Source organism: Rhinoraja longicauda, chromosome 9 (assembly GCF_053455715.1).
Source record: "Rhinoraja longicauda isolate Sanriku21f chromosome 9, sRhiLon1.1, whole genome shotgun sequence".
In the NCBI taxonomy this organism is placed as follows: domain Eukaryota; kingdom Metazoa; phylum Chordata; class Chondrichthyes; order Rajiformes; family Arhynchobatidae; genus Rhinoraja; species Rhinoraja longicauda.
The window spans coordinates 159,622-172,396 of NC_135961.1; the positions used below are offsets into that span (position 1 = coordinate 159,622).

The 12,775-nt window shown below is 49.0% G+C and overlaps 1 protein-coding gene across 1 annotated transcript in view; it reads right to left on the reverse strand.

Annotated features, from left to right (window-relative positions):
• Positions 1-12,775, reverse strand: part of exo1 (exonuclease 1) — a 67,819-nt gene that overhangs the window by 23,153 nt on the left and 31,891 nt on the right. The window contains 3 exon segments of the mRNA XM_078404649.1: positions 1,975-2,043; positions 2,045-2,163; positions 2,166-2,187. Of these exon segments, the coding sequence (XP_078260775.1) occupies positions 1,975-2,043; positions 2,045-2,163; positions 2,166-2,187 (210 nt within the window).

Sequence of the window (12,775 nt, forward strand, 5' to 3'; positions counted from 1 at the left end):
CCTGTATTGGTCTAACGCCCTCACCCCCCCCACTCAATCCCCCTTATCCCCCCTCCTCCTCCCACTACCCCACCCCTACTCCCCTCCCCCCAGCCCATTCCCCCCCTCCCCTCACCCCCGCTCACCCTCTCCCCCCCCACTCTCCATCCCCCTACAGTTCCCCCTCCCCCCCCCCCACCACAACCACCCCACCCCCCCAATAGACCAAGTGGACCCGTTGGGCCCAAACCCTCTCCTGCATTGGTGCAGCAACCCTCTCCTCCCTCCCCCTCCCCTACTCCCCCCACCCCACCCCAATCCCAAACCCCCCCACATCCCAACCAGACTCCACTCCATCCCCTCCCAACATAAACGGGCTTACAATCCGTGGAACCCCATTCCCACCCACCCCACCGCCTCCCCCGACCTACCCTCCCCATCCCCCTCATCTCCCTCTCCTCGTCCCCCCACCTCCCCACCCCTCCCTCTCCCCGTCCCCCCACCCCCCTCGCTCCCTCTCCCCCCACCCCTCCCCCATCGCTCCCTCTCCCCTCCCCTACCCACCCACCCACCACCCCTTCCCCTTCCAGTGCCCGCCTCACCCCTCCACCCCCCCCACTTCCCCCGCCCCTCTCCGACCCACCCCCTCCACTGCCCCCCTCCCCTCTCAACATAAATGGACCTTCTGATCCGTGGAACCGTTGGTGGTGGAAAGGTGCGTTTAGCGCTGATCGGTGGCGAGCGGCCATCCTGTTAGACGGGGCGGGGAGCGGCCATGCTGTTAGATCAAGGCATTGATCTCGGCCCCATTTCTCCTGCGGGTCGGGGGCGTGATGCCGAAATGTCTCCTGCAGCTCGGCTGCGATCTGTGGGCGGCGGCCATCTTGTTGGACCCTGTGCTGCCGCACGCTGCAACGTGGGAGGAAGGTCAGGCGCGGGTATGCCGAGACGGGCCCTGGTCCTCCAGCTGGTCCTCGGGGGGGGGGGGCATTTATTAAAGTTTATAAGGTACATTGTTTTTAAAAAGTAACAAAAATGGGTCTACACCATGCATGGGGGAATGGGGTGTAAAATTGTGACGCTATCGTGTACCGTTTTGAGTGAGTAGCGCCCCAAAACTATTTTCGTGCACAAACGACACCAGAGTTTTAGTCATACACTAGAACAAGTGGACCCGTTGGGCCCATTCCTCGTAGAGGGGAAGAGGAGAGGGTGTCACTGGACCCAAGGCCTCTCCTGCATTGGTGTAGCATCCTCAACCCCCCACTCAATCCCCCTTATTCCCCCCACTCGAATCCCCCCTCCTCCCCCCACTGACCCACCTCCATCCCCCCTACCCCACCCCCACTTGTCCCAGCCCTGCCTCCACCCCATTCCCCCCTCCCCACCCCTATTCCCCCTCGCCACTATCTCCCTCCCCTCCCTCTCCTCCCCCCACTCTCCTCCCCCCTTCCCCCCCACTCTCCCCTCCTCCCCACCTCCTCTTTTTCACCCAGAGAGTTGTGAATTTGTGGAATTCTCTGCACAGAAGGCAGTGGAAGCCAAATCACTGGATGGGTTTAAGAGAGTTAGATAGAGCTCTAGGGGCTAGTGGAATCGAGGGATATGGGGAGAAGGCAGGCACGGGGTTATTGATTTGGGACGATCAGCCATGATCATAATGAATGGCGGTGCTGGTTCGAAGGGCCGAATGTCCTCCTCCTGCATCTATTTTCCATGTTTCAGTGTGATACGGAGGACTTTCAGGAAATGGGTTAGAAAGTGAATTTTTAAACTTTAAAATGTCTGCAGCTTTAAAAACATGTAGCTTCAATTTGAATGAGAGTTGTTTAGAGATTATGCCCAGGGTAATGGTGAGTAATGTTGTGCAAAAATGGTGGCGCTATGGTGTACCGTTTTGGCTGTGCAAAGCACCAAAGTTATGGTGCACACATACACACGGACAGACAGACAGACAGATAGATGGACCAAGCCCTCAGGGTAAAAGAGACCTACCGTTGTGATATCTGGATTGCTAGCAATTCGCAGCAGCTTGCATGCTTTGGCCAAACCAATTCCATGAATGGGATGGCAAATAATCACATCCTGATAAAATACACATATATCTGAACTTCTCTTCAGTGAACACATCTCCCAGTTGCTTGCATTTGCCAAAACGAGCCTTGTCAATTTCAATGCCATTTCATACTTGTCCAATTTAAGTACAACCTAAAATTACAGGAGAAAAAACAGCCAAATTATTCGTCCAATTTGATATCACAAATATTCTTGGAGACACAAGAGATTTGTTGATGCTGTGATATGGAGGAGCACGCAACCTGCTGGAGAAGCTCAGCAGATTGTGCAGTATCTCAGTTGCTAGTGGCGTAGTGTTAGAGCTACTGCCTTACAGCGCCAGAGACCCAGGTTCAATCCTGACTACGGGTGCTATCTGTACGGAGTATTGTACGTTCTCCCCATGACCTGCGTGGGTTTTCTTCGAGATCTTCTGTTTCCTCGCACACTCCAAAGACATACAGGTTTGTAGGTTAATTGCTTGGTATAAATGTAAAATGTGTGTGTAGGGTGGTGTTAATGGTCAGTGGGTTGAAGGATCTATTACCGCGCTGCATCTCTAAACTAAAACAAAACTAAACTAAATCTGTGGGGGCAGGGAAATTATTGATGTTTTAGTTTCAGGACTGGTGCTAAGTTTCAACCCAAATGTCAACGGTTCCGGACCAAGCTGGAGTCCCGAGGCAACAACACAAAACACCTGTAGATTGGGGCAAGGCTTGAATGCTACAACAGGTTACAAAGCAAAGGCTGGGCAGTTTCAATGGCAACAATAGGTCTTTCCCCATTGAGCTCAATGCATTCTACGCCAGCTTTGAACAGATGGTCACTGGAGAAACGTCATGGGTGTGGCTGCACCAAGTTACTGTAGCAGACGCAAGATCGGCCTTCCTGAGAGTGAGTCAGTGGAAAGCAACTGGAGCTGTGCAGACCAGCTGGTAGAGATATGCATGAATATCTTTAAACTCTCACTCCTCCATCTGAAGTCTCCACCTACTTTATGAAAGACAACTATCAAACCAGTGCAAAAGTAAAACAGCGTGCCTTAATGACTACCCTCCAGTAGGTCGAACATCCACCATCATGAAGTGCTTTGAGAGAATGGCGATAGTGCACATAACTGCAGACGCCTAGAAGCTCCGAGCCATTGCATTCTGCTGACTGCCACTATAGGTGTGCAGCAGACCTGGCACTAAACCCATCCACAATTCTCAACACAGGTGCCCCACAAGGACACCTTCTCTGGCCACTAATATACTCCGTATATACTTATGACTGAGCAGCAAAATTCAGTTCTAACTTTAACTGCAAGTGCGAAGATGACACTACTGGGGTGAGTTGGAACATGAACATCAACAATACGGAGTACAGAAAAGAGTTAGAGAACTTGGCGTGGGGACAACAACCTCTCCCTCAACTGCACAAAGCAGTACATGCCCCAATCCGCATCAATGGTGCCAATGTAGAAATGGTTGAGAACTTCAGCATCCTTGGTATCAATGACCAGCGAGGTGCCCGGGACCACCAAACAAGACCATGCTGATGACATTGATGGAAGACGCATATGTAGAGACAAAAGAGGAGTTGGCCCACTGTGTGGAGGACAGAGATGTGTGGGGCGTCCATCACCGTGCCTGTCGGAAACCAGCACCACTGCGTCACTAATGTTTTCAACGATTTAAATTAATTAATTAGATTGGTGTAAATATTACCAGAGACACACCGGTGTGGACCAAACACACTGAAAGGACAGCCAAGGCGGCACACCAATGGCTCTACTTTCTCAGGAGCCCGGGGAAATTCTCAGCATGTTGCCAATGATTCGCACAAACCTCTGCAGATGCACCATAGAAATCATACTGTCAGGATGCATCACAGCTTGGTTTGAGAACAGCTCTACCCAAGACCACAAGAAGTTCAGTTCAGTTTAGTTTATTGTCACCTGTACAATGGACAGTGAAAAGCTTTTGTTGCATGCTAACTAGTCACAGGAAAGACAATACATAATTACAATCGAGGCATTTACAGTGTATAAATACATGATAAGGGAATGTGCAGAGTTGTGGATGTATCTCAGGCTATCACACAGACCAGAATCCCCACCAATGTCAGTCTGAAGAAAGGTCTTGACCCCGAAACATCACCCATTCCTTCTCTCCAGGGATGCTGCCTGATCTGCTGAGTTACTCCAGCATTGTGTCTCCCCATCATTTTCTCCATCTACAATTCACAAGGCCTCTGTGAAGCAGCCAACATGATCAAATACCTTTCCTATTCTGGTCATTCCATCATTCCCTACTCCTGCCGAACAGAAGATACAGAAGCTTGAAAGCCAGATTCTGAAACAGCTTCCCTCCCCACCCCCCTGTGATCAGTCTTCCGAACTGTCATTCCATTAAACTAAGATACAGTCCAATTATCCTCTACCTCATTGTGGACTTGGACTTTGTCTCTGGAACTGTTGTGCTACATTACTGAGAACCATATTCAGCACTCTATATCTTCCCCTTACCCAGATTGTACCGTATTATCTAACGATTGAATAGCATGCAAAACAAAGCTTTTCACCATACCTCAGTGACAATAATACACCTAAACCTAAATTCCTTTCACCCTCCACAGATGCTACTCAACTCATTGATTTCCTCCAGTGGTTTGTTCCTTGGCACAAACACTCTTATCTTGTACTAATTCCCTTATTCAAATTGTTCCCAGCCAGATTAAACAGCCTCTTCCTCTCCTTGCCAAATTAAACACCCATAAGATTTGGCATCCACAAAATCCTCCTCGACACAAACTATTCTCAATTAGAAGTATACAACTCTTTCTCCCCTTGCTAATAAATCTAGGTTAGTTTATTGTAAGAAGATAACTGCAGTTGCGAGTACAAATCAAAGGTATTTATTCACAAAATGCTGGAGTAACTCAGCAGGTCAGGCAACATCTCAGGAGAGAAAGAATGGGTGACGTTTCAGATCGAGACCCTTCTTCAGACTGATATCAGGGGGGCGGGACAAAGGAAGGATATAGGTGGAGACAGGAAGATAGAGGGAGAACTGGGAAGGGGGAGGGGAAGAGAGGGACAGATGAACTATCTAAAGTTGGAGAAGTCAATGTTCATACCACTGGGCTGCAAGCTGCCCAGGCAAAATATGAGGTGCAGTTCCTCCAATTTCCGGTGGGCCTCACTATGGCACTTGAGGAGGCTCATGACAGAAAGGTCAGACTGGGAGTGGGAGGGGGAGTTGAAGTGCTCAGCCATCGGGAGATCAGGTTGGTTAAGGCGGACTGAGCTAAACGATCGCCGAGCCTGCGTTTGGTTTCACCGATGTAAAGAAGTTGACATCTAGAGCAGCGGATGCAATAGATGAGGTTGGAGGAGGTGCAGGTGAACCTCTGTCTCACCTGGAAAGACTGTTTGGGTCCTTGGATGGAGTTGAGGGGTGAGGTAAAGGGACAGGTGTTGCATCTCCTGCGGTAGCAGGGGAAAGTGCCCGGGGATGGGGTGGTTTGGGTACGAAGGGACGAGTGGACCAGGGAGTTACGGAGGGAACGGTCTCTGCGGAACGCAGAAAGGGGAGGGGATGGGAAGATGTGGCCAGTGGTGGGGTCCCGTTGTAGGTGACGGAAATGTTGGCGGATGATTTGTTGGATACGTTGGCTGGTGGGGTGGAAGGTGAGAACGTGGGGGATTCTGTCCTTGTTACGAATGGGGGGAGGGGGAGCAAGGGCGGAACTGCGGGATGTAGAAGAGACCCTAATCTATAATGGAAGATGTGAAGCCCCGTTTCCTGAAGAATGAGGACATCTCTAATGCCCTAGTGTGAAACACTAGGCGTAGATGGAGGAATTGGGAGTAGGGGATAGACTTTTTGCAGGAGACAAAAGCATTTATCCTGCAAAAAGTCTATCCCCCACTCCCAATTCCTCCGTCTACGCCGCATCTGCGCCCAGGATGAGGTGTTTCACACTAGGGCATCAGAGATGTCCTCATTCTTCAGGAAACGGGGCTTCCACAGATGGAGCAGCAGGACACCAGGCGCCTTTGGCAGGGGCTACGGACTATAACTAGCTACAGGTCCAGCACCCCCTCAACCGGAAGTGCCGGCTCCTCCTTAGCTGATGACCTGAACTCTTTTTACGCACGGTTTGAGACGGGTAACACCACCAGCTCGCCGTCTAAAAACAGCACCGAAGGGGCGCTGGCTAGCGAGGCTGGAGGGGATGTGCACACATTCTCGGTGTCTGAGCATGAGGTGAGGTGGGCTCTGACGCGTGTGAACACGAGGAAAGCTGGAGGCCCAGATGGTATATCTGGGCGAGTACTAAAGTCTTGTGCTACTCAGCTTGCTCCAGTGCTCACCACAATATTCAACCTCTCCTTGGCAAAGTCCATGCTTCAAAAGATCCATCATTGTACCGGTGCCAAAGAATGCCTCTCCAGCGTGTTTAAAAGACTACCGACCGGTGGCCCTCACCTCGGTTCTCATGAAATGCTTTGAGAGGCTAGTCAAGAAGCACATCTGCGCCCTCCTTCCTCGCAACATGGACCCACTACAGTTCGCAAACCGTCCGAACAGGTCCACGGATGATGCGGTCTCCCAGGTTCTACACACCGCTCTCTCTCATCTGGACAGCCAGGGGGGCTATGTGAGGATGCTGTTCATTGACTTTAGTTCAGCATTCAACACAATAGTCCCCAGCAGACTGGTTGAGAAGCTGCTGGAACTGGGGCTTAGCACCCCTCTGTGTGCCTGGGTCCTGGACTTTCTCACTGCCAGGCCCCAAGTGTTCAGGATGGGGGAACACACATCTAGCTCCCTCACCCTGAACATAGGATCCCCCCAGGGCTGCGTCCTTAGCCCCCTACTGTACTCCCTGTACACACATGACTGTGGGGCCAGGTTCAGCTCAAACTCCATCATCAAGTTTGCTGATGACACTGTGGTGGTGGGCCGGATCTCCAACAACGATGAGAAGGCCTACCGGGAGGAGGTGGCTGATCTGGCACTCTGGTGTCAGGACAATAGCCTCCTCTTGAATGTCACTAAAACAAAGGAGCTGATTGTGGACTTCAGAAGGGCTAAACATCCAAGGACGTACACGCCACTCGAGATAAATGGGTCTATTGTGGATAGGGTGAGCAGTTTCAAATACTTGGGAGTCCGCATCGCAGAGGATCTGACGTGGGCAACGCATATTGCCGCACTGGTGGGTAAGGCTAAGCAGCGCCTTTACCACCTTAGACAACTGAGGAAATTCAGAGTGTCGCTGAGGATCCTTCATTGCTTCTACTCTGGGGCTGTAGAGAGCATCCTGTCCGGCAACATTACAGTCTGGTTTGGGAACAGCTCTGCCCAGGACAGGATGGCCCTGCAGAGAGTAGTGCGTTCGGCAGAACGCACCATGGGAACTACACTCGTCCCCCTGCAGGACCTATACATCAGGAGGTGCAGATCCAGAGCAAGCAAGATCATGAGGGACCCCTCCCACCCCAGTAATGGACTGTTCCAGATGCTACGGTCAGGCAAACGCCTCCGCTGTCACGCTGTGTAAACGGAGAGGATGAGACGGAGCTTCTTCCCACAGGCCATCAGGACTGGCAACTTTTATAACCCCAGAGACTAAATTTTTGTCGACACTTTTTGTGCTATGTTTAGTAACTTATTAACTTTATTTATATGCTGTAACTGTAATTATTTTTGTGCACAACCCGCAGGCATTGCCACTTTCATTTCACTGCACATCGAGTATGTGTATGTGACAAATAAATTTGACTTGACTTGACTTGACTTTCCCCTCCTCCATTATAGATGAGGCTCTCACTAGGGTCTCTTCTACATCCCGCAGCTCCGCTCTTGCTCCCCCTCCCCCCATTCGTAACAAGGACAGAATCCCCCTCGTTCTCACCTTCCACCCCACCAGCCAGCAGATCCAACAAATCATCCGTCAACATTGGCCACGTCTTCCCATCCCCTCCCCTTTCTGCGTTCCGCAGAGACCGTTCCCTCCGTAACTCCCTGGTCCACTCGTCCCTTCCTATCCAAACCACCCCATCCCCGGGCACTTTCCCCTGCAACTGCAGGCGATGCGACACCTGTCCCTTTACCTCCCCCCTCAACTCCATCCAAGGATCCAAACAGTCTTTCCAGGTGAGACAGAGGTTCACCTGCACCTCCTCCAACCTGAGCTGGAATGGAACCAATGTCCTTAGGGGAGTGTTTGCTCGTGCTATCGGGGAGGATTTAAACTAATGTGGCAGGGGGATGGGAGCATGAGCAGAGAGACAGAGGGGTGTAAAATGAGGGTAGAAGCAATAGGTAGCAAGGTGAAAAGTAAAAGTGACAGGCAGACAAATCCAGAGCAAAAATTAAAAAGGGCCACTTCTCAACATAATTGTATAAGGGGTAAGAGAGTTGTAAAAACAAGCCTGAAGGCTTTGTGTCTCAATGCAAGGAGTATACGTAATAAGGTGGATGAATTAAATGTGGAGATAGTTATTAATGATTATGATATAGTTGGGATTACGGAGACATGGCTCCAGGGTGACCAAGGCTGGGAGTTCAACATCCAGGGATATTCTATATTCAGGCGGGATAGACAGAAAGGAAAAGGAGGTGGGGTAGCGTTACTGGTTAGAGAGGAGATTAAAGCAGTGGAAAGGAAGGACATTAGCTTGGAGGATGTGGAATCGATATGGGTGGAGCTGCGAAACACTAAGGGGCAGAAAACGCCAGTGGGAGTTGTGTACAGGCCACCTAACAGCAGTAGTGAGGTTGGGGATGCCATCAAACAGGAAATTAGAAATGCGTGCACTAAAGGTTATAATGGGTGACTTCAATCTACATATAGATTGGGTGAACCAAACTGGCAGGGGTGCTGAGGAAGAGGATTTCTTGGAATGTTTGAGAGATGGTTTTCTCAACCAACATGTCGAGGAACCAACGAGAGAGCAGGCCATTCTAGACTGGGTATTGAGTAATGAGGAAGGGTTGTGCGAGGCCCCTTGGGCAAGAGTGATCATAATATGGTGGAGTTCTTCATTAGGATGGAGAGTGACAAAGTCAATACAGAAACAAGTGTTCTGAACTTAAAGAAAGGTAACTTTGAGGGTATGAGGCGTGAATTGTCCAAGACAGACTGGCAATTGATGCTGAAAGGGTTGACGGTGGACATGCAATGGAAGGCATTTAAAGGTCGCATGGATGAACTACAGCAAGTGTTCATCCCAGTTTGGCAAAAGAACAAACCAGGAAAGGTAGTGCATCCGTGGCTAACAAGGGAAATCAAGGATAGTATTAAAACAAAAGATGAAGCATACAGATTAGCCAGAAAAAGTAGCATACCAGAGGACTGGGAGAAATTCAGAGTCCAGCAGAGGAGGACAAAGGGCTTAATTAGGAAAGGGAAAATAGATTATGAGGGAAAAATGGCAAGGAACATAAAAACTGACAGCAAAAGCTTTTATAGATATGTCAAGAGAAAAAGATTAGTTAAGACAAATGTAGGTCCCTTGCAATCGGAAACAGGTGAATTGATAGGGAACAAGGAGATGGCAGACCAATTGAACAACTACTTTGGTTCTGTCTTCACTAAGGAAGACATAAACAGTCTGCCGGAAATAGCGGGGGACCGGGGGTCTAATGAGATGGAGGAACTGAGGGAAATCCAGGTTAGTCGGGAAGTGGTGTTAGGTAAATTAAATGGATTAAAGGCAGATAAATCCCCAAGGCCAGATAGGCTGCATCCCAGAGTGCTTAAGGAAGTAGCCTCAGAAATAGTGGATGCATTAGTGATAATTTTTCAAAACTCTTTAAATTCTGGAGTAGTTCCTGAGGACTGGAGGGTAGCTAATGTAACCCCACTTTTTGAAAAGGGAGGGAGAGAGAAAATGGGGAATTATAGACCAGTTAGTCTAACATCGGTAGTGGGGAAAATGCTAGAGTCAGTTATTAAAGATGTGATAGCATCACATTTGGAAAGTGGTGAAATCATTGGACAAAGTCAGCATGGATTTACAAAAGGCAAATCATATCTGACGAATCTTATAGAATTTTTCAAGGATGTAACTAGTAGAGTGGATAAGGGAGAACCAGTCGATGTGTTGTATCTGGACTTTCAGAAGGCCTTCGACAAGGTCCCACATAGGAGATTGGTGTACAAACTTAAAGCACACGGTATTGAGGGTTCAGTGTTGAGGTGGATAGAAAATTGGTTGGCGGACAGGAAGCAAAGAGTAGGAATAAACGGGTCCCTTTCGGAATGGCAGGCAGTGACTAGTGGGGTACCGCAAGGCTCAGTGCTGGGACCCCAGTTATTTACAGTGTATATTAATGATTTGGACGAGGGAATTGAATGCAACATCTCAAAGTTTGCGGATGACACGAAGCTGGGTGGCAGTGTTAGCTGCGAGGAGGATGCTAGGAGGCTGCAGAGCGACTTGGATAGATTGGGCGAGTGGGCAAATGCATGGCAGATGCAATATAATGTGGATAAATGTGAGGTTATCCACTTTGGCGGCAAGAACAGGAAAGCAGAGTATTACCTGAATGGTGACCGATTAGGCGAGGGGGAGATGCAACGTGACCTGGGTATCATGGTGCACCAGTCATTGAAGGCAAGCGTGCAGGTGCAGCAGGCAGTGAAGAAGGCGAATGGTATGTTGGCATTCATAGCAAGAGGATTTGAGTTTAGGAGCAGGGAGGTTCTACTGCAGTTGTACAGGGCATTGGTGAGACCGCACCTGGAGTATTGTGTGCAGTTTTGGTCTCCTAATCTGAGGAAAGACGTTCTTGCCTTAGAGGGAGTACAGAGAAGGTTCACCAGATTGATCCCTGGGATGGCAGACTTTCATATGAAGAAAGACTGGATAGACTAGGCTTGTACTCGCTGGAATTTAGAAGACTGAGGGGGGATCTTATAGAAACATATAAAATTCTTAAGGGGTTGGAGAGGAAGATTGTTCCCGATGTTGGGGGAGTCCAGAACCAGGGGTCACAGCTTAAGGATAAGGGGGAAGTCTTTTAGGACCGAGATGAGAAAACATTTCTTCACACAGAGAGTGGTGAGTCTGTGGAATTCTCTGCCACAGAAAGTAGTTGAGGCCAGTTCATTGGCTATATTTAAGAGGGAGTTAGATGTGGCCCTTGTGGCTAAAGGGATCAGGGGGTATGGAGAGAAGGCAGGTACAGGTTACTGAGCTGGATGATCAGCCATGATCATATTGCATGGCGGTGCAGGCTCGAAGGGCCGAATGGCCTACCCTATTTTTTATGTTTCTATAAATGCTGCTGAGCTGTTGATTTACTTCAGCACTTTGTACCCATCTTTGGTATAAACCAGCATCTGTAGTTCTTTGTTACTACAATTTGGATTACTCCACTGCAAAATCTCCTCAAGGTATGTGTAGGAAGGAACTGCAAATACTGGCTTCAACCGAAGATAGACACAAAATGCTGGATAGAAGGAATGGGTGACGTTTCGGGTCGAGACCTTTCTTCGGACCTCAGACTCCTCAAGGTATGCCAACTTTGAAGAAGAAGTTCAATGATTTGAAGTATCAATGATTTGGATGAGAACATACATGGCAAGATTAAGTTTGCAGATGATATTGGGTGGTTTTGCAGATAGTTAAGATGGTTGTGATAAAATTGCAGCAGGATCTTGATTGATTGGCCAGGTGGTTGATGGATTTTAATACAAAGAAATGTGAGGTGTTGCATTTTGGGAAGTCTAACATGGGCAGGACCGACACAGTGAATGGCGAGTGTTGTAGAGCAGAGGGATCTTGGAATGCAGGTGTATGGTTGTTTGAAGGGAGATAAGGTGGTCAAAAAGGCTTTTGGCACATTGACCATCATCAGTCAGAGTACTGAGTATAGAAGTTGGGAGGTCATGTTGCAGTTGTATAAGACATTGGTGAGGCTGCATTTAGTGTATTGTGTTCAGTTCTGGGCACCATGTTATAGGAAAGATGTTGTCAAGCTGGAAAGGGTATAGAGAAGATTTACGACAATGTTGCCAGGACTAGAGGGTCTGAGCTCTAGGGAAAGGTTGAGTAGGCTGGGACTCTTTTCCTTGGAGCACAGGAGGATGAGGGGTGATCTTATTGAGGTGTATAAAATCATGAGAGAAATAGATCGAGTCTCTTGCCCAGAGTAGGTGAATCGAGGACCAGAGGACATAGCTTTAAGGTAAGGGGGTAAAGATTTAATAGGAATGAGAGGTAAATATTTCACACAAAGGGTGGCGGGTGTATGGAACAAGCTGCTAGAGGAGGTAGTTGAGGCAGGGACTATCCCAACGGTTAAGAAATAGTTAGACAGGTACATGGATAGGACAGGTTTGGAGGGATATGGACCAAACGTGGGCAGGTGGGACTAGTGTAGCTGGGACATGTTGGCCAGGGTGGGCAAGTTGGGCTGAAGGGCCTGTTTCCACATTGTATCACTCTATGACTAAGTTCTTTTCCTCTCTCCAATGGGAGTTCTGCAACATCCTGTTTCACTGCTCCCCCTCTGTGCTTCCTATTGCTCTCCAGTTCAACTACCACATTTTAACCCAGATTCACTACCACGTGTTTCCTCAGCATCTTATACCTCATGGCTACAAACTCTGGTTCCAAACCTCCCAGTTCAGAACCAACCCAGATTTCAAGTACCAACCTCAATCCACTGCTTCTCACAGCAGTTCTCCTTCTGTGTCCTGCACTCTACACTGGCCACAAAGTGTCAACACCACT